The sequence below is a fragment of the Melospiza georgiana genome, chromosome 6, assembly GCF_028018845.1.
Source record: "Melospiza georgiana isolate bMelGeo1 chromosome 6, bMelGeo1.pri, whole genome shotgun sequence".
Lineage (NCBI taxonomy): Eukaryota > Metazoa > Chordata > Aves > Passeriformes > Passerellidae > Melospiza > Melospiza georgiana.
The window spans coordinates 17,812,501-17,834,936 of NC_080435.1; the positions used below are offsets into that span (position 1 = coordinate 17,812,501).

The 22,436-nt window shown below is 36.4% G+C and overlaps 1 protein-coding gene across 7 annotated transcripts in view; it reads left to right on the top strand.

The window, feature by feature from the left end:
• Positions 1-22,436, top strand: part of SOX6 (SRY-box transcription factor 6) — a 369,483-nt gene that overhangs the window by 128,276 nt on the left and 218,771 nt on the right. For 6 of the 7 annotated variants that reach the window (XM_058025836.1, XM_058025840.1, XM_058025842.1 and 3 more), the window contains exon 3: positions 12,091-12,340. In XM_058025836.1, the coding sequence (XP_057881819.1) occupies positions 12,095-12,340 (246 nt within the window). In that variant the 5' untranslated portion in view covers positions 12,091-12,094. The remainder of the gene's footprint in view (positions 1-12,090; positions 12,341-22,436) is intronic. The other variant, XM_058025838.1, reaches the window with a different exon arrangement.

Consider the following 22,436-nt stretch of genomic DNA (forward strand, 5'->3'; position numbering starts at 1 on the left):
AGTTTGTGCCTGCTGTGCTTGGTGGTCTTACGTATATGGATGACCCCCATCTCTTTCATGACCTTGCTCCACAGGAGCTGCTGGACTGCAGTGCTTTGCCAAGTAGCAGCCTAAGAATTCATGTTTGAATTAAAACATAAATTATTTTTGTTTCAGTAGTTTGTGTTTGATTCCTCCCCAAATTACGATCTGCTATAAGCTCTTATGCCAGTCGGAGAAGTAATTTTTTTTGGGTTTTTCTTGAAAGTGCTTGTCTGTGTAAGTGAAGAGGTCTTGTTATTTTGAATCAGCTCAAGAGGAATACACTTTAAAAATACTGAGAGCAATGGATACAGTCTGCCACTATTCCTAATCTACCTTACTATTTTTTGCATTTCTCTGCGATGAGTGTTAGGAGGAATATTATCGTGTCATAGGATTCCTACTAATATTGGTAGTCAGTTTTTCACGGAAACACAGAAATTCCATACTGCAAAAAGACCCAACATAAATCTTCAATGCCAAGAAAAGTTGTTAAGGATATATTTTTAGATGAATAAATAGGATTGACTTAACCTCAGTACAACTGCTCTGATTTACAGCATCTGAGGATCCAACCCATTCTCAAAAATCCGTAAGGATTCTGTATCTGTGTCATAATTCCTAGATTAAAAGATACATTTCTTTTCAATTCTGTATGTATTTGGGTTAGAACCACAGGCAGTGGACTGTCTCGTTTATGGTTCATGGTAGTGAGGATAGCTGTACCAACTAAACCGGCTTGCAAATCTGTGCGTATGAAATGTGTGTATCATGTTCTATATGGCACTGCCTTTGAAATTGTTAACAGAGCCCTCCACAAATGTCCATGAGAAAACGAAACTGTTCAAATCTAAGTTTTGAAGTAACAGTCTGCACATATTATGCAGACTGTTTACTTGTCTATTATAAATTATTACCAATAAACATAAGTGGGGAACGGTTACAAAATATAGCCCTGAGCAAAAAAAAAAGTGACACTGTTTGAAAAGACAAGACTCCCTTACAAATGCAGATCGTGTGTTTTATCCGTAATATATAGGAAAAAATGGGTCAGAGATGAAAACCACAATAAGGCACCGTATATTTCAATGGTAAACATGCTGCATCACAAGTTATAAAAGGATATCTCAGCCTTTTACCTAAAATCACTTGCAGGGGATCTAACTGGATGTGCAGGGTAATGGTAAAAAATATTTAAAATCACTGACAATATTTTAAAGTCTGCATTTTAGACCATTGGCCTTTTTACTTTCTAATTTTTTGGAAAGAACTTCATTTGAGCCTTTGGTTTGTGTGCTGGCCTGTGTTTTCTTTTGTACTCTGATAGTTGTTCTTCATTATGTTCTTTAACACATTTAAAATTACTGACACTGAACTTTGAACACTCAGAAATGTGGAGCAATTTCGAGCCTGAGCACTCTTCACCTTTACCCTTATGATTGATTTTGATATGCATGTTTCCTTCTCAGAGAGCAGATGCTGTATTCTGTAACCTTCTGTGGAAGTGGGATAGTAGAGGGTCCTCAATTACTGCAGATTATTTCTTTTTAACACTTTTGTGGTGCGTTACAGAACTGAAACCAAAAGACAGGGAGAGTTTGTAGTTTGCTCTGCAACTGATGCAGTTTCAGAGTGCTGCATGCAGGGACTGCTGCTGCTTGATCTCTTCAAGCTGAATAGTGAAGGGGTGTAAGTTTATCCTGTGATGATTACTTTTTCATGTTCTCTGATTCTTTTTAGTGCCTAGTCCTTAGATACCTCAGTGAATTCCTTAAAAATACAGAGCTTTATTTGGGAGTCTGGTTAGTATTAAACAATTTATTTTTAAAACTAAATAACAGCTAAAATATTTGATGTTAAATATGTCATGCTAAGACTTTGAATAAAAAAAGTCTTATTATTTCAGGCTTTTTTTAACGTCAGTTAAAATTGGTAGATATTTCACCTGTGTAACTGGTGAAAGGATAGGAGGTTCAAAGTCTCAATAAATTGAACTTTAAATTGTTTGCACTTAATAGCAGCTGATTACCTTAATTAATAGAGGAGAAAATGTTTTGTTGTACTTTATTTGATTTCTTAGAGTGTTGTAATTATTTATCTTTTTTCTTCATATTTTTGTAGTGAAGGTAATTAAAATAAAAAGAAAAGCAGCCCAGGCAGTGGAGAGTTTGGGGGGAGTAAAAGAGATGTTACCACCCTTGTCCTCGGCCACACTGCCCATCAAATAAGGGTATTTCTCAAATATTTCCTGAGTAGATTTATCTAGGCATGTGATCTTTTTCTGAACAGAATGCTTCTTTCTCCCAGTACTAGCTGCAGCTCTCTGGTGAATGAGGTGGCTCCTGCAGGGGTCTATGAACACATTTTGGGGTCCCTATTGTGCACACAGGTAATGATCATATTGCATAGACCTCAGTCCAAAACAAAGCAATATTGTGCACAATGCTGCCTTCGAAAAGCCTGATTGTAAGGACCCTGAACTAAAACCAGAACTTCCCAAAGTTGCACAAAAATGGGCATTGTGTCTAGTTATGTTTTATCTGATCAAAGTACTTGGGCCTTTAAAATAGTTTTGGGGTTTTCCTACCTTCCTTTCTTCCTCTGTTCCTGCTGGTGCTGTTGTGTGACTGGGTGCAGCGCACAAGAGCAACCATCCAAGGCCAAAGCCTGGGAGCAGGCTGCAGTTGGAAAATCCAGCTTTTCTGTGTTGCACCTGAGCTCCTGTGGATGAGGCACCTGAGACAAGGCACAGCAGGAATTCCTGGTTGGATATGTGGAGCTGCATCTCATCCTCTTCTGCAAGGCTAGCAATGTGTTTAAGTAGTCCTTGTACCTGCTTTAGCCAAAGGGTTAGGATTAAATCAGGCTCTGGTGCAGCTGTGCAGGGTGGAAAAAAAGCTCCTTGACCATTCCTGCCATTCCTTAATAGTCCTTCAGAGAAAAGCTGATGTCGAAGACTGAGTCTTGGCTCTGCCCTTTTCTCTTCTTTTCTAACTTGCCCATAGCTGGGGAAACCTTAAAGAGTATGTGAAGGTGATGTGTATTTTCATCAAGAAACGCACAGGAACTTTGTGTGTGTTAGTAGTGAATAAAGGTCCACACAGAAGAGATAATCCATTATATCACCCTACAGTGCAAATTTTTCAAGAAGGGTTTAGGTTTTATTTCATTTCTGTGAACTAGATGAAAATAGTTTCCCATGTATATATCCTACCTAGGACACTCTTTTGTAGTTTATAGGATGCCCAGAGCTACTGTAGATATAAAACAATTTCTAGTTATTAGATCTCTGCATCACCAAAATGCAAATTTCACTCCTGAATATGTAGGCCACTTGCTGAATAACCTCAAGAAATATATGGTGAAAATGCTATTTTTCATGTATTCAGATTACCTCCTTCAAAGGTTTTCCTCAGTTTTTAATATCCTGAAAGTCCCAGTTCTGAGGCAGACTGCAGTTCAAACTTCATTTTCAGTTCTTAGAGTGAAGTCATTTAAATAAACAAATAAAAGTGGCACGTCATGTGTAGCTTGTGCCAAAGTACGCCGTGTGCCAGTTAGAATTAATTTTTATGAAACCTCACATATATGAGTTTATAATAACAACAATACAGATATGTATGCTCGTCCCTAGCAGCAGCTCTGCTGACTGTTGCAGTACTTTAAATGTGCACAAGTAAAATCCCAGCACAGTTCTGACCTGTGTTTATTTTTAGTGTTTCATGAATCACCTCCTTTCGCCATTTTTTCTATTTTATAAATAAATCTTATTGCTAAATTAACTAGGATATTTGATAGTGAGAATAAAATCTCTCATCTGATTCTCTCCTATTTTTTTTTTTTGTGTGCGTGTGTGAATAGCCAGATGGAAGTGTTTACCCTTTAGAGAATTTTAGATCTGATATTTTTTGTTACATTTTGTTTCTTCCTGGTAATTGTGTTGGCACTTTGCTGATCTCAAGTTGTGTGTTATTACAATGGAAGGTGACAATTTGATTGTCTTCAGTTGGAGAAACAAGCAATTTTATATTCACTGAGCTGTCAGGTAACAGTACTTCACAATACTAAGAGCTCCTGGCAATGTGGTTTGGCACCTATATTTAAGTGCTTTGATGCTTGCATAACCTCTACTGAATCAGAAATGTTTTGCCTGCTAGAAATGTTTTTAGCCTTGTAGTGTAAGGTTTTTATTAAAAGGAAAAATCTGTAACTGAGCTGCAGTGCCATTGTTTTGTGTTACAAGAGGTTCTAATTTGGTGCTTTAGTGCAACAGGCTGCAGGTGAGCCTGAAACCTCATTTCTCTGTCTGCTGGGCTGTTTGGTTTGACTGAGAGCTGAGAACTAAAAATATGGAAAGGAGGGAGTAGGAAATGGGAGGGGGGGAAAGAAGTCTGGCTGTATTGATATTTCTGCTCTGAAATGCAGAGAGATGGCATGTGACCTTTCACACCTGCAGGACTGAAAATTAACTGTTTAACTCATCACATGGAATTTTAGGCAACTCCTGAAAATCTATCATAGGAGGGAAATAATATAAGAGTACTGTATCTTACCATTGGAGCATGTTTCTAGCAGAGCCTTTAAAGGCTTTAATGAACCTTTCAGGAACTTATTCCCACCAGGTCTAAGTGTGATCAGGAAGATTTTCAGTTATTAGAACAATTTCTTAACTGTCTTTTTAAGGGAGAAAAAAAAAGTATTTTTGTCTTCTGTGTAAAGACTCAAAGTCTAAACATGCTAAAAATAAGTTTTTCTTATTTTAGTGTTTTTAGGCATCATTTATCAAAACCATTTATATAATCATTCAGATAAACAATTAAGCAATTCTGATTCATAAAAATATGTGGATTAGTGCTTATTTATAGCAAGCATTGTTTTCTAATTTTATTGTTAAGGATTGCTTTTATTTATATTGTATTTTCTCTTACTTGCTGCCTAGAAAAACAAATCCTAATAAGTTGCTGATGGATAAATTCTTGGCACGCTCACTCTTGTTCCCATAATTATTGGTAAAGATAGCTGGAAGTCAGTACTGCCTTTTTTTTTTTTTTTCTTTTTCCAACAGTAAGAAATTGGATATCCAGAGACACATGGCCCAGTCATAGGACTTTAAAGGCAGCCATCACTGAGAAGCTAATACCAACCAATTAAACAGAGGTGGTTACGTGATGTAACATTATCAGGAGAAACAATTCATGAGTCAAAGCATTCCAGGGCATATGAGCTCCAGTCCAAAGAACAGTCTCAAGCTGTTTAAATAATGTGACAGCAATATTGTCAGCTAAATATAAACTATAGAAAATATTAACTACTGTGACTGAAGATGAGCACATCCCAGGTGCCAAGTGACTATTCTTTCACTGCTCTTTTACTGTGTTCAGTGTGGGTTTATTCACCTTAGGCATTTTCAGTGCAAGCTTCTGGTAGGGGATAAAGAGAATGGAGTATTTAGATTGCTAAAAAGATAGATTGTGATTTTGGCATTTGTGAATCCAAACAGACATTTTAGATTTTCACTGAAAAGTCCAGAGGGGTTGTGAGGCTGTTTTGGTGTGTCCATTTTGATGCTTTCAAGAACTAGGTAAAGAGACAAGAGCTCATTCGCTAATCCTAGTAGTTCACTGTGGCTGCATGGCTGGGAATGTCACTCTAATGGCAGAACATAAGAAAATGACTTTCCAAAAAATTCCAAGATGCTGTGTTTTTTTTTCTTCCCCTCATGTTCTTTTTTTTTTTTTTCAAAGGAGAAGAAATACCATAAAAGTTCTTCCCTCTGAGCTTTGAGGAAGTCTGAATCTCAAGTCAAACTTTGTGATTTGGATTCGTATCTATTAGCAGAAGGGTAATTTGCCTGGATTGGAAAAACAAATGCAAGAATAGCTGAGTGTGTATCTTGGAAGCCGTGGGTGTATTGCTTAGCTTGATGCTTATTTCAGCCAGAGATTTGGGTGCTCAGTTAACATTTTAGCTGTCATTTCTTGAATCACATTTGCTTCCACTCCCCCTCCCGCCCTTTTATTTCCAAGGTGGTTCCTGCGATTACCATAAACTCTCTAATCTTGCAGTGCTGTTTATGATCTATATGTAACTAATTCATGTAGAATTCCTGCAAAATGAAGCCAAGGAAGAGCTTGAGGGAGTTGAGTTGATTGGCCTGAGGCCTTGCTGTGACTCAGAGCCAGAAACAGAAACAGAGATTCTCTCCCATTGCAGCCTTCTCGAGCTACTCGGGCTTTGTGCAGAGGGATTTATGTTGAGGTGTGGGGCCCCAGGAGTACAAAATCTTTTGCTAACTGTTCAATTGTGCTCCTAATTCTCTTTGTAAAGAGAGACAAGATTTCATAATTTTAGGAAATAGCTGTTTATTCTAAGATGGCTAAAGATTACAGCATTAGCTTTACAGTGAGTTACATTGCTGGGTTCTGCCTACACAACATTATTTTACAGGGCAGAACTGCAAAATATTTTGGCTCTTGCCAAAACACATTCATTTTTCTTTAAGTCTATCTGAGCTATAATGCATCTAATATACCCCAAAGCAAAGTGATGATTTGTGAAGAAGGGTCCTGTGACAATGTTTAAAATTATGAGAGGAGTATGCACATTTTAAAACTTGGGAACGGATAAGATGCTGTGGCTGATTTTTTTTTTTTCTTTTAGTTCTGAACACCAGGTTAGCATAAGAGTTTAGAAGGAAATGCTTAAAAGGTTATGAGTACTTCTAAAAATGGTTTATTTTAATTTATTTAGTTCTGGAGTCACCAAAGCACTTAGACATGTGCTTAACTTTTTGAAACTGAGTAGTCCAATTTGAAATTAGTGGACTGCTTGCATACTTACAGTTAATCATGCACTTAAGTACTTTAATCTGGCACTTTGGGGAAAAGGAATGGAGACTGTTCATAAAAGCTCTGTAAGCGAATATATTTCTAATCTAATCTGATTCCAATCTACTGTTGGAGCTGTAGACCTGGGTTATGTCTCTGCTGCAGTCACTAAAGCAGGATGAATTAGTCCATCTGAGCACCATGCTACTGTAGTTGGAGAGCTATCAGAAGCAAGCTTGTTTAAAATTAGTTTGGATATCTGAGCATTACAAAGCAGTCATTTATGTGGCTGCAGTGTAGACATGCCTTTAGGTTTATGAATGCTTTGTGAGGGTGGAGCAGAGCAGAAGCGAGAGTCCCCAGCCAACTATAAGTCTGCTTTGTCATATATCTGTTGTTATTGCTCAGTTTATATGTTTTTGGAGCAGTGTCTGGGCCATTGCATTGTTGTTATCTGTTGTTGTACTTCATGGCTTGATTCTGAAATGTCTGGCAGCTGAAGCTCCAGGTCTTGCCTTAATTTCTACTGTAACATTTAATCATTTGAGCAGTCAACAAGGATGGAAGATTTTTCAGGCTTTGGAAGCCTTTCATGTCAGGACTACCAGCTAATTGTTTTTAAAAAAGAGAATATGAATTTTTGAAGAATTTGAGGAAAACCTTAGACAAAAAAAGAAAAGTATTAACATTTGCATTTAGAAAGGTATAACACACTGGATGTAGGAAAAAAAGAAAAACCAACGTTTTGTCAATCTGACTGGCTGTCTTCTTTAGGGCACAGAGAATTTCTTCTCTGATTTCAAATAAAAAAACAGGTCCTATCTATAGCAAGTGAAGCTGTTTGGGATTGTGTTTAGGTTTTTGTAGGTAAAAAAACCTGTAGCAGTTCAATTTTATCTTTTCTACTTGAGACTGACTGAAGTTGGGGTCCAATCCTTTAGGTTTACTGACCTTTTGATAAATTATCACATTTTGTTTGTGTCTCAAATTCAAAATGGGGTAGAATTTATTCTAGAGTTGGAAAATATGGATTAAGATTTTTTTAATTCTCAGAATCCAGTAGGTGATAGGACTTCAGTTAATTAGGGCCTTTTTCAACCTTTTCTCATACCCATTAGATATATTTTCCACCTTTAGTGATTGCTGTGTTCAGCTAATCTGTCAATTTAACCAAAGCAACAATTTCACAATGTAGTTTTCTTTCTGATTGTGTGCTGTGTAATCAATATACTGATATAATGTGAGTGTAATTTCCTCTCTTATTTTATCTCCACTGCACAGTATTATAAATAAACAGCTAAAAAAGAAAAAAGAAAGAAAAGCACCAAACAAATCTGTTGCATCTTCTTTTAAGATTGTACCACTGTAGACACTTGTTCTAGTAAAGTAGAATTGGACCCACTTGATTGCATTTAAATTTTTCATGCTTCAGCAGTTTGTCTGGGAGCACAGTAAAGAAAACCCCCCGAGCGAGGATAGTTTAGAATAATAGAACTTGATTTTGTGTATTATAGCGGCACCATTTGCGCTGCTGTAGTTAGGGTTGTGTCAGCACTTCCATTATAAACCCCTGTTTGCAGGGGTTATAACTAGGGAGATATTTTTTATCAGAAACTTTTTTTTTTTTTTAAATCATTCCAGTGAGTTTAATTGATAATAGCAGAAAAAAAAAATTATAATGGAAATTAGTAAATTTCTGATACGTTTTACAAGCCTTATTTATTATGAATATTGATTTTTTTTTTCTCCTCTCAGCAGGGATTTCAGCAAATGCATTTTGAATATATTAAATATAAAATTGGGAAGTTGTTATGGCTTAAAATTTGACTGCTATTCATGCTCATATTTTAACATTGAAATATTTTAACACAACACGCTGCTCTGCAGCTTAATTTTATCATAAACATAAACTACTCAACTGGGCCAGAGTCTTCTCCACTGGAATTGAATGAGACCTTGGAGTTATTGACTGAACTCTGCCTTTTGACCCGATGGAATCATGTGTTCAGAATTCTCCCAAATGCCTGGATAACACCCATCTGCAGAGTTTAAATTTGCTCTGCTTTCCTGATTGCAAACCCAGGCATAACTGGACACCCTTAGAAAGCCATGTAAAAATGAACTATATTCTCTGAGTTAATGATTGTGCTGGCAAAAGCATGTGGAAGGCTTAATCTAACAGGTCCCTACACATCTGTCCCTTTAAACCCAATGTTTTTAATCTAACAACCAAAAAGTTACCGTTAAATCTAGTTGTTTTAACAAAGCTTTGGAGAAAATAGGAGTGAAACACACCCCTAAAAATTATGCCATGAGAAAAGCAAGTGCCTGGGAGGCCTGCCTGAACCTGCCTTCCCTTCCAGGCTCCAAGACTGTAGGTGACTGAATAAAGTGCAGCATGGAAGGTGTCTGTCCATTATGCAGCAGTGGGGAGAAGTGGTAGGTGGAGCTAGGAAGCTCTTGAACCCTACCCTTGGTCTGTTCTCTTGCTCCAGTACAGAAGAAAGTTGCTGGGCATGGCTTGAGATTACTAGTCAGTGGGACTTTTTATAATTTTATTTTTAATATTAACAAAGTCCCTTTATGTAATCAACTTCACAGCAATTGAATGGGGATGTTTATTGAATTGTGCTTAAATCATCACGAATAAGAGGAAGGTATATTAGTGTACGTGTCAAGGAAAAAAATGCTTCCCTTACAGTGCATTACCAGTAGATAGCTTTGCTGAATGGTCACTTGGGGAAACACCAAAAGCCTGTTTATGAAATAGAGGTGAAGCCTTTCTAGACTAATTATATTCAGCATGTAATTTCTAAACTTCAGTCTGAATTTTGATTTTCAATTAACATTCCCAATTTGAAGATAATTTTCTATTTAATGTAATTGCAGGAAATAATTTATTGGCTGATTAAGACTGAGGGCCCAGCCTTTCTTAAGAAAACAGTCCCTAACAAACCAGCCTTTAAAGCCAACTCGTAGCTTTGGACAGATTCAGCCTATTTTTGCAGCTGCAGAGTTGTGTTTAATTAGGATTGTGCAGTATTATTCATTGGTGCAGTTTGTAGTTGGAATTATTCTTAAGAGACATTTTCATTTCTAGTTTTGTGTCATGATTAATTTATGGTGAAGAAACAGCCATAGCTCTTGCTTTACACAGAAGCTCGTTCAGTATGAAACAGGAATGAGATCTGTTGAGAAGGTGAAAGAAAGGAAAAACCTTTATTGTGACTTTCGGTTTTCATGTCGGGTTTTCAAATTACGCAAAGCATGACTTATATTTTCATGTGAGTGATTGCATTAACGTGACTACTTTAATGAGAAAAGGGAATATTTATTTATATTTCTCATTTATATTAATATTAATGAGAAAAGGGATATTTATTTTATCTTGGATCACAGCAATTATGAGCCAGAACCTTTTGAAGTGCACACGATAATGCCGGTTGCTGAACTCTTGGCATGTTCTCTGTAGCATCAACACAAATTCTTTAGCATAGGAAGAATGCAATGCACGGTTTAAATTCCTCGGTTCTGCTTATTGGCAACACTCATGTCAGACTCCCACTTACACTTAGGCTTCCCTAAAGAAAACACAAACCTTTTTTTCCCCCCCACCAGTATCGAGTTTAAGAGGCAGGATTATCTCTATTTACAGAATAGTTATTCTAAATAGGTATCAGTGTTTTAATATGTTTCAGAGCACTTCAAAGCTTGTAATACTTTCATATTGAACTGTACATAATTAGATTAGTTGATCCTATATTAATTTTTTTTTTTCACTGTAGGATACTAAATCTGAACTCCCTCATTAATTGTGAGAAATTTAACATTAGCTGTTAAATCCTATGTGAAACACAGACTGCTACATAAAAACTACTGTTTAAATTGGAATTAACTTAATTATTTTTCTTTGCACTTGATATTTCCTTCACTGTAATATTCATGAAAGCATGTGACAGATTTGTAAATTTAACTGTTAGTCTCAGATTTCCAGACCCTTTAATCAGTATTTATTTGTCTGTAGAAACAGTACTAGCAAGTTAATGATTTGCTAATTTGAAAAATGCTCATGTGGTTTCCTATGTTAACTGATTTGTGCATTTTTAAAGAAATGGTATGAAATCAATTATTGTTAAAAAGCAATTAAGGTGAAGATCTTATTCCTTAGTTTCTCAGCAATTTCGGTGTCAAGGATATTCTGGAGTTACTAAAACCTGGGAAAATAACTAATATATTTTAGCTGTCTCTTTTCAGGTTTATTAATGATTGTTTTAACAGTTGCAGTTAATCTTACTAGAAATTTTAAATGACAGTGTTTTCAGATTTTGATTTGAAGTCAGTAATATTTTCATCTAAGTGCAGAAACTGTGGCGAAAGCTGTGTTTGCATATGAGATGGTAGTAAGAGGCCATTATTAGGAAAAGGCATTTAACATAAATCAGTGCATTTATTCATTGCACTTTTAAGTAATTCAAAGTATTTTGTTGAGCTATATGCTGTACTTTGTGTCTAATATGAAAAGAAACGTAATTATTTTAGGTTTTTAGTTTGAAATGTAAAATGTTACTAAGGTATTATCCATCCATTTAGCAAACCTTTTAGGTTTAGAATACTTTTCACATGAGCTTCTCTAAATACTTTCTGAAAGGTAAAACTGGGCAAAATTTTAAACTGTCTAACAGCAGTACAGCTTTAAACAAACAGCAAAAGGACTCATTTAGCAGAATTTGAAATGGATTTAAAATTTATTCTCATATATGTAGAAAGCATCTTCTGCTTGCAAGGAATGAGGTCATGTAAGCATGATGAGCTCTCTCCTTTAAAGGCTTGCTTGTAAGCTTCAGGTTGCTCATGGGAGTAAGAGTTTAAAGAATTGAACTCATAGAATCAGCATGAAAATACCAATAAAATCACTATTTTCTTATGGCTCAAGAAAATTATATTGTTTGACAAGTCTAAATGTATAGAATGATGCCATATAACTTAACCCTGACCTTGTCTTGGCATCAAGGAGTACTTTTCCTCAGCGTTTTGGGTCCAGATCCCCAATCCTATGCTTTTTAGAATACTTCTGTTGACTGCAGGTGATTAATTTGTTACTGTTCTAGGCAGGTGTGATGCACTTCAAGGACTGTTCTGAGCTTGATTTTTTTTTTTTTTTTTTTTTTTTTTTTTTTTTTTTTTTTTTTTTTTGTCACTGAGCACCAATGTTTTCTCTTTGTCTCCTTCTCTTGTCTCGCAGAAGAATGTCTTCCAAGCAGGCTACCTCTCCATTTGCATGTGCAGCTGATGGGGAGGAAACAATGACCCAGGACGTAGCACCACGAGACAAGGAGGAGGTTGGCAACAGCGAGCAGCACGCGGCCCCTCATCTGCCTCTGCACAATGTCATGCACAACAAACCTCACGCCGAGGAGCTGCCCTCGACCCTGGTCACCACCATGCCGCAGGACCCCGAGTGGGACGGAGTAATCTCAGCCCAACACAGAATGGTGAGTCTGGCCATCCCCGCGGGGCCTTTCCAAATTTGACGCTGTGAGAGATGGCTCGCTGCCCTTTGGGAAGGCGTGTGCAGGTGTAAAGCTTTTTAAATGCTAAAGCGCCGGCAGTAGATCAACATCGTATGGTGTAATTGTAAATTACAATTGTATAATTTACTTAAGTATACAGGTCTATTTGAATGAGGTCATTTGATGAGTTCACCTTCTGAAAGGAAATGCATCTATTTATCATGTTTTCATTCATACCTTGATTTATGTCATAACCTTTCTAGCTCATATATCCAAGCATTAATTTCTGACAGGGGGATGTAGCTCACAACTGTTTGTCATCTGCAAAGTGTTGTGCTGAAGGAAGAAACTTTAATGAATTTTTTTTACTTGCCTTTCAGAAATAGGACCTACCAAATCTAGAATATTACATCTTTACACAGCAACAAAGAAACTGGCATTTTAGGTGACACAAACATCCTACTTTGCTTTTAGGAAATTACAACTTTTTGTGGAGGGGAAAGGTGTTTATGAGTAGCTAGATCACCACTTATACACAGGCGACGTTGGAAATTATCAGAATTATTATCTCTGTTCTCTTCAGCAGCCTAAATATAATTTATTTAGTGGTTGTAGCTCTGTCTCTGAATCTCCAAAACTCTGCAATAAATGGGCGGGCTGAATGAAGGCTGAATGGCCAGAGCATCTTAGTCAATTTATTTTTCTTGCACATGTTCCTCAGAAACAGAATTAAGGTATGTGGAGCAGCCAGGTGTTCTGTAAATTTAGAACATCATAATTCCAGACTCTCTGGAAAGTGACTTTCAAAAACCTTAAATTCAGACAGTTAGCTTAAAAAGAATAATTTGCATTTTTATAAAATTTCTCAATTTCTATTAAGTATCTCTGATCAGATTTTTTTTTCAGCAAATCTTTCTTTTTTTCCTGTACAAATCAGCAGATTTTAATAATGCTTAGCACAATCGCTGAACTTTTTTTAGCATCACTAACAATAATGGATTAATTTCAAATTTGACTAGATACAATCATTCTGATGCATTCTCTCAACAGAGATACCAGAGTTCTTTGTGCACACTATCATGTCTGGATTTAGTTAAATAATAGCACTACAATAAGTTTTATTTTGTTAATCTAGTGTTGGGTTTTTTTCTCCTAAAATCCAAATGATTCAAGAGATCAAACCAAACCAGAAAAATGCTATCTAATCTGTAATGCACAATTTAACCCAGCGCAGAACTTTCTGTCAGGTCTAAAATATTCTCAGGCATTTAGATGACTGTTATGAAGACAAAACTTCCACCGCAAAATCACTTCCTAGAAAAATGATTATAGATTAGTGATTTGGAAAGGTAGATTTTAAGTTGTATTTATGGCTTACATTCAGAATTTTGGACTGAGAGTCAGTCTTTTGCCCAAGTTATGCAATAAGGGCATTAGAATAATTTAAACTTCTGTGTTATCAGGAGGACAAGCTGCATTCAGACTAGAAAGGACTGATCCAGTTTGTTGATGGAAAAAGTTAATCTGTGAATTCATCAGCTACTTCTCCATTCATTCAGAGAAGCAGGTGCACTCTTGGAATTTTGATATTAGGACACCAGTATCATAGATAAAATTACTCTGTGTCCTAGAGAGAAAGGAACTCCTAGGTTCCAGCAGTCCTTCCATGCATTTTTTTTTTAATTTTCTTTTTTTTTTGTTTTTTTTTGGTCCGGCCTGTTCCTTGGACCTGGCGTGAGGTGAAATGGTTGGCCCTTGTACAGTGTGATCATTTGTGCTCACATTGCTCTGGAGGGGTTTGCAGTCCCAGTGGCAAAGAGCAATCTCTGTTTCCTTTCCTCGTGCTGCACTGTCATGTCAACACTCGCTGTACCTCTGGACAGGCACGAATCACTGCACAGCCTCTCATGTTTCAGAACAGGTGCATAAACTTTGCTTGAGGGACTTAGCACTCTGCTTCTCCTATCTCCTTTTTCCAGTAAATATTCCATGTAGATGAATGTCCTGAAAATCATTAGCAGTTTCCACAAGTCCCTAGGCTTAAATCTGGTGGTGGATATATGTCAGACTTATTTCACAAGCTCTCAGCTAAACCAAATGGATCTTTCTTTCTTCCCAGCTCAGAGCTGGGTCCAATTTACAAGGCTTGGTTTACAGTGAAGACTAAGACATGTATTTTGGTAGCAATTAAAAGAGCTCTAAATGTACAGAGCAAGGTCCAAGTGTATTGACAGTTAGGTGACTTAGCTTGTGAGATCACAACAGTGATGTGGGGAAATTTTTTTTTTTTCTCCAGGAGGGACTCTCATTTAAGTACCTTGTTCTATTTTTATGATTTTTTCCCCTCACTTAAATATGTTCTTTATGAGCAAACATTTAAGCCTATATTCATTGCAGAGAGTTTCTCTGAAGTATCTCAGTCAAGCAGGCATTTATATTGTTAAGAAAGAATTTAGAGAGGCCTGCAACTATCCTGATGAAAACATGTTCATACTCCTTAGAGGGAGGAGAGACGTTTCTTTCCAGAAAGACAGATTCCAGAAGGTGGGTTGGGCAATTCTGAGATAGGTGCTGTGGCAGTGGCCACTTTTTTACTTAATAAACCCAAATTCCCAGAAGGTAAGCACTTTCTGACCTTTCCCAGACGGATCCTTTAGAAGCAGATTTGAAGAAGCACCTGTTCATAGCATTTACTTTGAAAGTAAAGACAGTAGTGCTGTCATTAAAATGCATCAATAATGTGTGTTGTCTGCTTAAAAGATAGTAAATTCAAAGAATGCTGTGTCGACATATGGGGAGGAAAAATTTCTCTTTTATCTGGTATCTAATTAAGAGCATAATCCTGCATCCTTTCTGTCCTTAAAACTACTAAGGAGTTCACTGGAATTTGAAAGAGCACACAGTATGCATCATAATTTGCTACGAGGGCTGTACAGATCTCAAGTTTAGAAAAGATACCGTAGGAGGGCAATTTTTGTGAAAAAAAATTGCATTTCTACCCAACATTTATGGCATGCAGCACTTTTTGTAATGTAAGATACCTTTAAACTACATTGTTCATTATCAGAAAAAAACCACACTGGCTAGAAATGTTTTCAAACTTTCACTCCCTTTTGATATCAGGCATTGCTTTCCACTGAGTCCTTTGTGTATTCTGAATGTCTGGAAGCCAAAATATTTTGTTTTAACTCCTACTCTATAGTATTTCCCAGCTGTGTACTTATATGGTGTAATAAAAGGATTTAACAAATGGGAAATAGCAGCTGCATTTGGAAATTCCCTTTGTGCTCCCTTTTCATTTGACAGATTCAGCAATGTGTAACAACTGTAACGTCAGACCTGTATTGACTTATACTGCCAGTTTCATTTCACCAGCCAATTTGATATTACAGTGGGGGGAAGATAAGGCAACCCAAAGATTTCTGTAAATTCATATTACTGAGCTGAAAAGATTATACTTATCTTTCTAACTGCAACTTAGTGTAAAAACACCTTGATCTCTGGGTATTTATTGCTGATTGTAGCACTACTAGAAAATGAAACCTATTTCAGGCTAAGGCCATATCTATTAGTTGTGGTAAACTGTAGGGAAGAGGGCAAACTGGTACTAAGGTAATGGTGAAAGTATTGTGCCTTGTCCAGTGAGACAGTGAGAAGCAGGCAAGAAAATAGTAAAATTTTTAGGTTGCATCCAAAATCTGTCTCTGATAAGGCAACAGAGAGGTTGAGTGGGAAAGGCCAAAAATATTTAATTTTGCTAAATTTATTAGTAATTGAGTTGTTGTATCCCAGTAATATATTTAGTGGCCAGCATGCAAAGAAATGGAAAATATTAATGTGTTTGCTCACTGGGGAACCAGGAATGGCCCCCATCTTCATAGAGAATCCCACACAACCCATGAGGTAAATTACAAAGATTTTTTTCTTTATTTTTGCTGTGAAGTGTCAGGAGAAAGCAGGGCCAACAAGAAAATACAAATTTAGATGGACAAGTGAGTCTCCCTTCTTTGAGGAATGGGGTGGCGTATTCCCATGCTATTAAGGCTACAGTTGGGACTCACGAATAATAAACTTTAGCAGTTTTAATCTAAAGAAATTTGGACCCTTTGTCCAAAATGCACAACTTCTCATCTGCTCCCAACAGTAGATAACCCACAGAGAGGTAAGTTCTCTTCCCACCCCCAGTCCTGGTGTAACAAGCAGGGTTGTGAGGAGCTCACAGGCATTGTGGGCATCACTTGTAGGTGGTCACTGGCCCCTTTCCTTTTCCCCCCTGCCCATGACCCCAGGGCAGCTGGCAGTGGGAGTCAGTGAGGCAGTGTGTGCATGCTCTGCATGAGGGCAGGCACGTCTCTTTTGCTCTGCTGTTATTTGGGTGGGAGGGACTCTCACAGGGAACCCCTGCAGCGAACCCAGTCTCAACGATGGGTGTTATTTCCCTGGGACCGAGGGAAACCAAACACACACACACACACACACACAAATTAAATTATTTGTCTCCAAATATATGCTGTGTTTCCCTGTACATTTTGTAACATCATTCAGAGATCCCTTGGATTTAGAAACTAACTGTATCTCATTGGATTTTATCTTAAATGGCTGCATTGACAGATATTTCATAATTACGTCAAGACTCTCTATCTTTTGTTGACTTCTTGCCAAAGGAGTGAAAGGCTTCCTACCTTTCCACTGTGGCTGCATGTACATCTCAGCAGTACTGAGAGCAGATTTATGTATGCAGCAGAGAAATTGAAGATCTTTTCATATCACATGTATTTGTTCATTTTAAAATAATTTTAAATCACCGAGTATCTCATTTTACTTTATATAGCTTTAACAAAGCTACTGCCATCAGAAAGGCAGAAATAGGTGGTATCCTAAAGCTCTTAATATTTTGGTGCTTCTGTCTCCACATAAAACAGGCACAATCCTGTTGCTCCCCCCCTCCTCCTGCTCCATGTTATTAACTTCTCGTGTTGAAGGTTCTTCCCTTTAAGGAAAATAAACTCAGGTGTTTAGGGAAGATCATTGAAAAACATTTACACATGCTAAACACTGTGAATTTGTTGTTATATAAATTCATGGCTTCAAATTCTTGAAAGTTATAGATACAATTACATGTTTTGAAATTTTATTTTTGGTTCCTTTATGGGCTGAATATGAACATATAAAATGCATCAAACATAAATGCCCTAAACTCTGGCAATTCTGTTTCTGCTAAATTGCTCATGCAGCTGTTATTTACATGTACAAATCTGAGTTTTGCGATCATCGAAAGCAATTCTACTCTGCTTGTGATATTATTTCTGCATGCCAGGTAGTGCATTAGAATTTTTATCTAACTAAAGAGATAAATACCTAGATACATAATTGCATGGGTACGAAGTTTTGGCTGAAATTAAAGGGTGTGTAAAAGCTGAGGATATGGTTTTTTATATTTCCATAAAATAAGCATCTATGAGAAATATATTGCAGAAAAGATAGAATTAATTATTTTTTAAGCATGTTGTTCTGATTCAGAAGGCATTCAGGTATGTGCTTAGCTTTACTTTATTAGGACTACCAGCAGCTATAATGTTAAGCACATGTCTAAAGGTTTGAAATATCAAGGGCTTTGTTTTATTATCTTTAGCATAAAAAGATGTTAACATTTCATATAAAAACAATAAAAAACTTGCCTAGAAGTGTGAGAGATAATGTGTTTATTGGAGGTGGTTAAATATAAAATTGAACTTTATTTGAAGAAGAATCAAATAATTGTTCTTGTTGGCATGCTTGTTTTATTTGTTTTATTTTCATTTTGACATTGTATAATTTTTCTTTTCCAAATGCACAGTCTATTTTAAACCTTTCCCTATATTCTAGGGTGAATTGTGTTTAAACAGAATTAATCATCACCTGAGTTCTTCGCAAAAGACTTGTGGTTTATGTTCATCTAAATCTGTAGTAATTTTATTCCTTTCTCCTATTTTAACATTTCCTATTTTTATGAAGCAATTTCTGAAAACTTTTTAATTCACTTCTGTATATTGACATGAATTTTTTCAAAAGTAGAAGCATTAACACGTTCTAAATTGTTAATTTTTTTTTTCCTTGGGCAAAAAGGAATCAGGTATGCATGCTGATTAACACACTCCAGTCATTAACATGTGATTATGTGGGCTGCATATTGAGCACCTGCCAAAAGATAAAATCCAGCACTTTACTACATCTGTGCAAGGACTTTTTGCATTTCTTTTGTACTTTGACAGCTCAAGAAAAAACAGACTTTGGTATCTTTGTTCAGCATAATAAAACTGTGTACATAAAATATCTTCATGGAGGAAGGAAAGATACTACATATATTTGTTTTAATCTTTGAGGCCATGAAAAACCTAGGGACTGAGACTTACACAGCACCAAGTGTAATATGAATCTCCTAATGTGCTGTATCACTGACATTCATATACAGTTTACAACATTCCTGCATGTTTATAAGGATTATCTGTTCTGGGATTCAGCCAATGTTATTGTAATTCACGGCAATTTTATGTGATACCTTTATGTCTCAAAAATTTCTTGGTTTTATTTCAATCTTCCAAATGTTTCATCAGTGTTTACCTTAAAGAAATACAAGTACTCTATGCAGCAGGCTGGTTTCCTGCATGCATTCCTCTGCAAAAGCTGAAAGGGGGACATAAAGCATGTACTGCATGTCATGGAACTGTATACAGAGGAGGATTTTCATGTGTATTCGATATTGCTAAGAACATAAAGACAAATTTTATTTTTATATTTACAATAGATCTACTTATAAGCTGGACAATTAATATGACCTAATAGGGGGAAGTTGGATATATACAAAGTGGTCTGGAATATCCAAGCCACACAATCCTTGTTTTATTTGGCAACTTCTGATAAGCATGCATCACAAAATACGTGTCTTTATTTACCCAAGAGGTAAACAATGCTGATCAGCTGGGACTGATCACAATGCTTCTTTAGTTTCAGTTTAGATGAAAATGTAAGTCTAAATAATCATTTTGTAAATGGCTGTCCATTACTTTTTCCTTAATAAGAGCATTTAACCAAAGTGCAGGGCATAAAGTCGCAATATTGTTGTGATTTATTTCCAAATGTAAACACAGGGAGTTAGGACAGATGGTATTTGGATAATTAAGGAAATCCTTAGCATCTAACTCTTACAAAAGCACATGGGTTTATGAGTATCATTTGTGGGTGAGTTGGTTGCCATATAGAAGTGCTCTGTCATTGTATTTAAAATTTTTGGGGTGTTTTTCTGTTGTGGAATGGAGCAAAGTGCCTGTCAACATGTTTCCAATCGCTACTCATTTGTAAAGATAATGGTTTGAATCACAAAGCTGAAAAATTGTAACCTTCTGAAATCTCTGTACCCAGTGTTGGTTTTCTCCAACACCTGAATAGGAGGGCATTGCTGCAATTAAGCAATATAATATAAAATATAATATATTTTACATACAACAAAATATGCCTGCCCATGCTTTCCAAACAGACAGGTTTTGCAGTGGCCTCTTTATAAGACCATACTTAGATTATATGTGCTTGATTATTATGACATCTCATTTTGAAACATTTGGTCTGAAGTTATTTTCTTTTTTAAATTTTTTTTTAAATTCTAAATTTAACATAATATTTCTTGGCTTAGAGCTTACTGTTGTGTTGATTCTTCTTGAGGTTTTTAGACTTGTGTAAAAGATGGAATGCAAACCCTTTAGAGATTGTGTTCAGCCTATACTTCAACAGTGAAATCAGTATAAGTTTTATCAGGGTAAATGCTGAGTAAAAGACTTGAAGCTTTATTTCATTACTTGCCATTTGCCCTCCCACTAGCATAATTTGCTGAGACTTAACAAATGATGTTCTCTCAATAGCTCATAGCAGTCATTCTCAAGCCTTGGATTTAAATAAATCTTTCTTAATAAAACTTTTGTGTTTTTTTCTTAATCAGATGAGAATTGGAAATGATCACTTAGATTTTTAATTTATTTTAATTCTATTTAATTAAATTCCTCAAAATGGGAAACCATATTTAATGTAGTGATTGGAAATGATTTTGTAAACATTTGCTTTCATTATATGTTAACTCCAGACTAGTTCCAAGTGCCAGCATGCCTCTAGTACTTGGAATCAAAACCACTCTGGATATCCAACTTTCCTGGGGTGTTTACATGTGTCCCATTCAATGCAGAGACAGATAAATATCCCTTTATAACAGAAAAGCCTCATCCACATGGAAATAAGCAATTCAGCTAACACATTTTATGTTAGTAATATTTGCTTTCTACTTCTTGGCCATTCATCCTGTGATTTCAGTTGAACTCTTGCAGAAACAGTTTTCTCTCTGGCTATTAAGTGGGATTGCAGTCATCAACTTTCAATCAAAGTTGATCACAGTTATTATCAAATTGCTAACTAACACTGTGACCTTGATTTCGTGCAGCCCTCAGTTTCATTTCACAAGGTTTCCTCTTTTCTCACCTTCAGAGAGCTCCAGAGGATCCCCCCTCCCGACGTGAAACGTAAATGCTGCCATTAAAATCCGCAGCCCTGCGCACTTCCCCCCGTTTAAGACTCCTGACAAGAGAGTCCAGCTCGCCAGGCTGTTGGTCTGTCCTTAACCCTTAGGAGGACACCAAACAGAGATCTTTTCCCAAGCCAGATTTCCATTCATGATTGTGGTGTCCCCAAATTGAGATGTTGCATCTCAGCCCCTAAATAAAGCCCCCTGTATTTTGTACTTTGGCTATTTGGAGGAAGGAGAAAGAATAGTGAATTGTCTTTTTAGCCTGTAATCTCTCACCAACAGAACTGTAATTTTGTGTCTGATTGCTCCATTTTGGAAGTGAAAAGACTTCAGAGAAGGTGACCAAGTTGGCTCATGATTCAGTTTGCAGGTATTTCTATAGATATTGGCTTCCCAATATAATATAAAAAATACTGGGTCAGCCATCAATACCTTTATTTTTGTCATTTTCAGCAGTACTCTCATTTATCCTGTTAAAACCAGTGGGAGCACTGATGGAAAATGAGCTACTTAAACTTTTTCAATCTAAATACAAAAGAAAAATTTTTTACACTAACAAGAAAATTATTATTATTTGCTCAATCCCTTTTCAGTGGAAACATCTAAGAGCCTATAAGGCTTTTCCTTTCTTTATACAGAAACCATCAGCTATCTTTTTGAAGAATATAACCCATGTAACTTGTGAAATTTAGTGAATGCACTTGCTATAAATTAATTTTCTCAGAGTAAGAGGCCTGCTGAACTATCTTTACATATTATCTTAATGTAACAGTTTTAAAGGAATTACTGTGGTGTGTGAAGAAAATACCATGTGTGTAGTCACAGAGTCCCTGTTTTTATTTTTGCCAAGTTGTTTGTAATTATTCAGAATTGTTCCTGCCATTCCCAAAGCTTGAGCCTTTCACAGCAACTCTAAAAGAAATGGCCAGCAGATCACTTGTTTACACCAGGCAGCCTGGAAAGCTGGTAAGACTAAGGAAAATGTTGACCACAAACATTCCAAGAAAATTTGAAGTTGGTTAAAGTATATTGTCCCTCCAGCATGAAAAAGTCCAAGGACAGACCTAGGAAAGCTTTTCCCATGTTGTGCTGGAGCTCTTCATGTTGTTTTCCAATTGACATGCAATAAAGGTGGAGGTTTTATTAAAAGTAAAGTATGATTTCATGCAGGGGCTGTCTATCCCTGAATGAGTCATTCCATAGTATTTCAGTGTCCATACCTTGCTACTTTGGGTTTTCTGTATTTTGTGCATCTATTTATTTTTCTCAATTTTTTACCCTTTGAACTTAATCCTTAAATTTATAGTGCCTATATATGGGTATTTAAGCTGTTATAATAACAGAGAATTTTGTCAAAACACTAACTACAGTGGGTTGAATGATCAGTAATGAAATTTCGGCTGTGCTAATGAGCTGGCAAGAAAATGTAGACAGGAAAAATGCCATTTATTTACCTTGATATGAAACCCCAGTGTTTCAAAAATAGACTCAATTTTGCCCTTGCTGAATAGTAAGCAGCTGAAATAGTGGTCC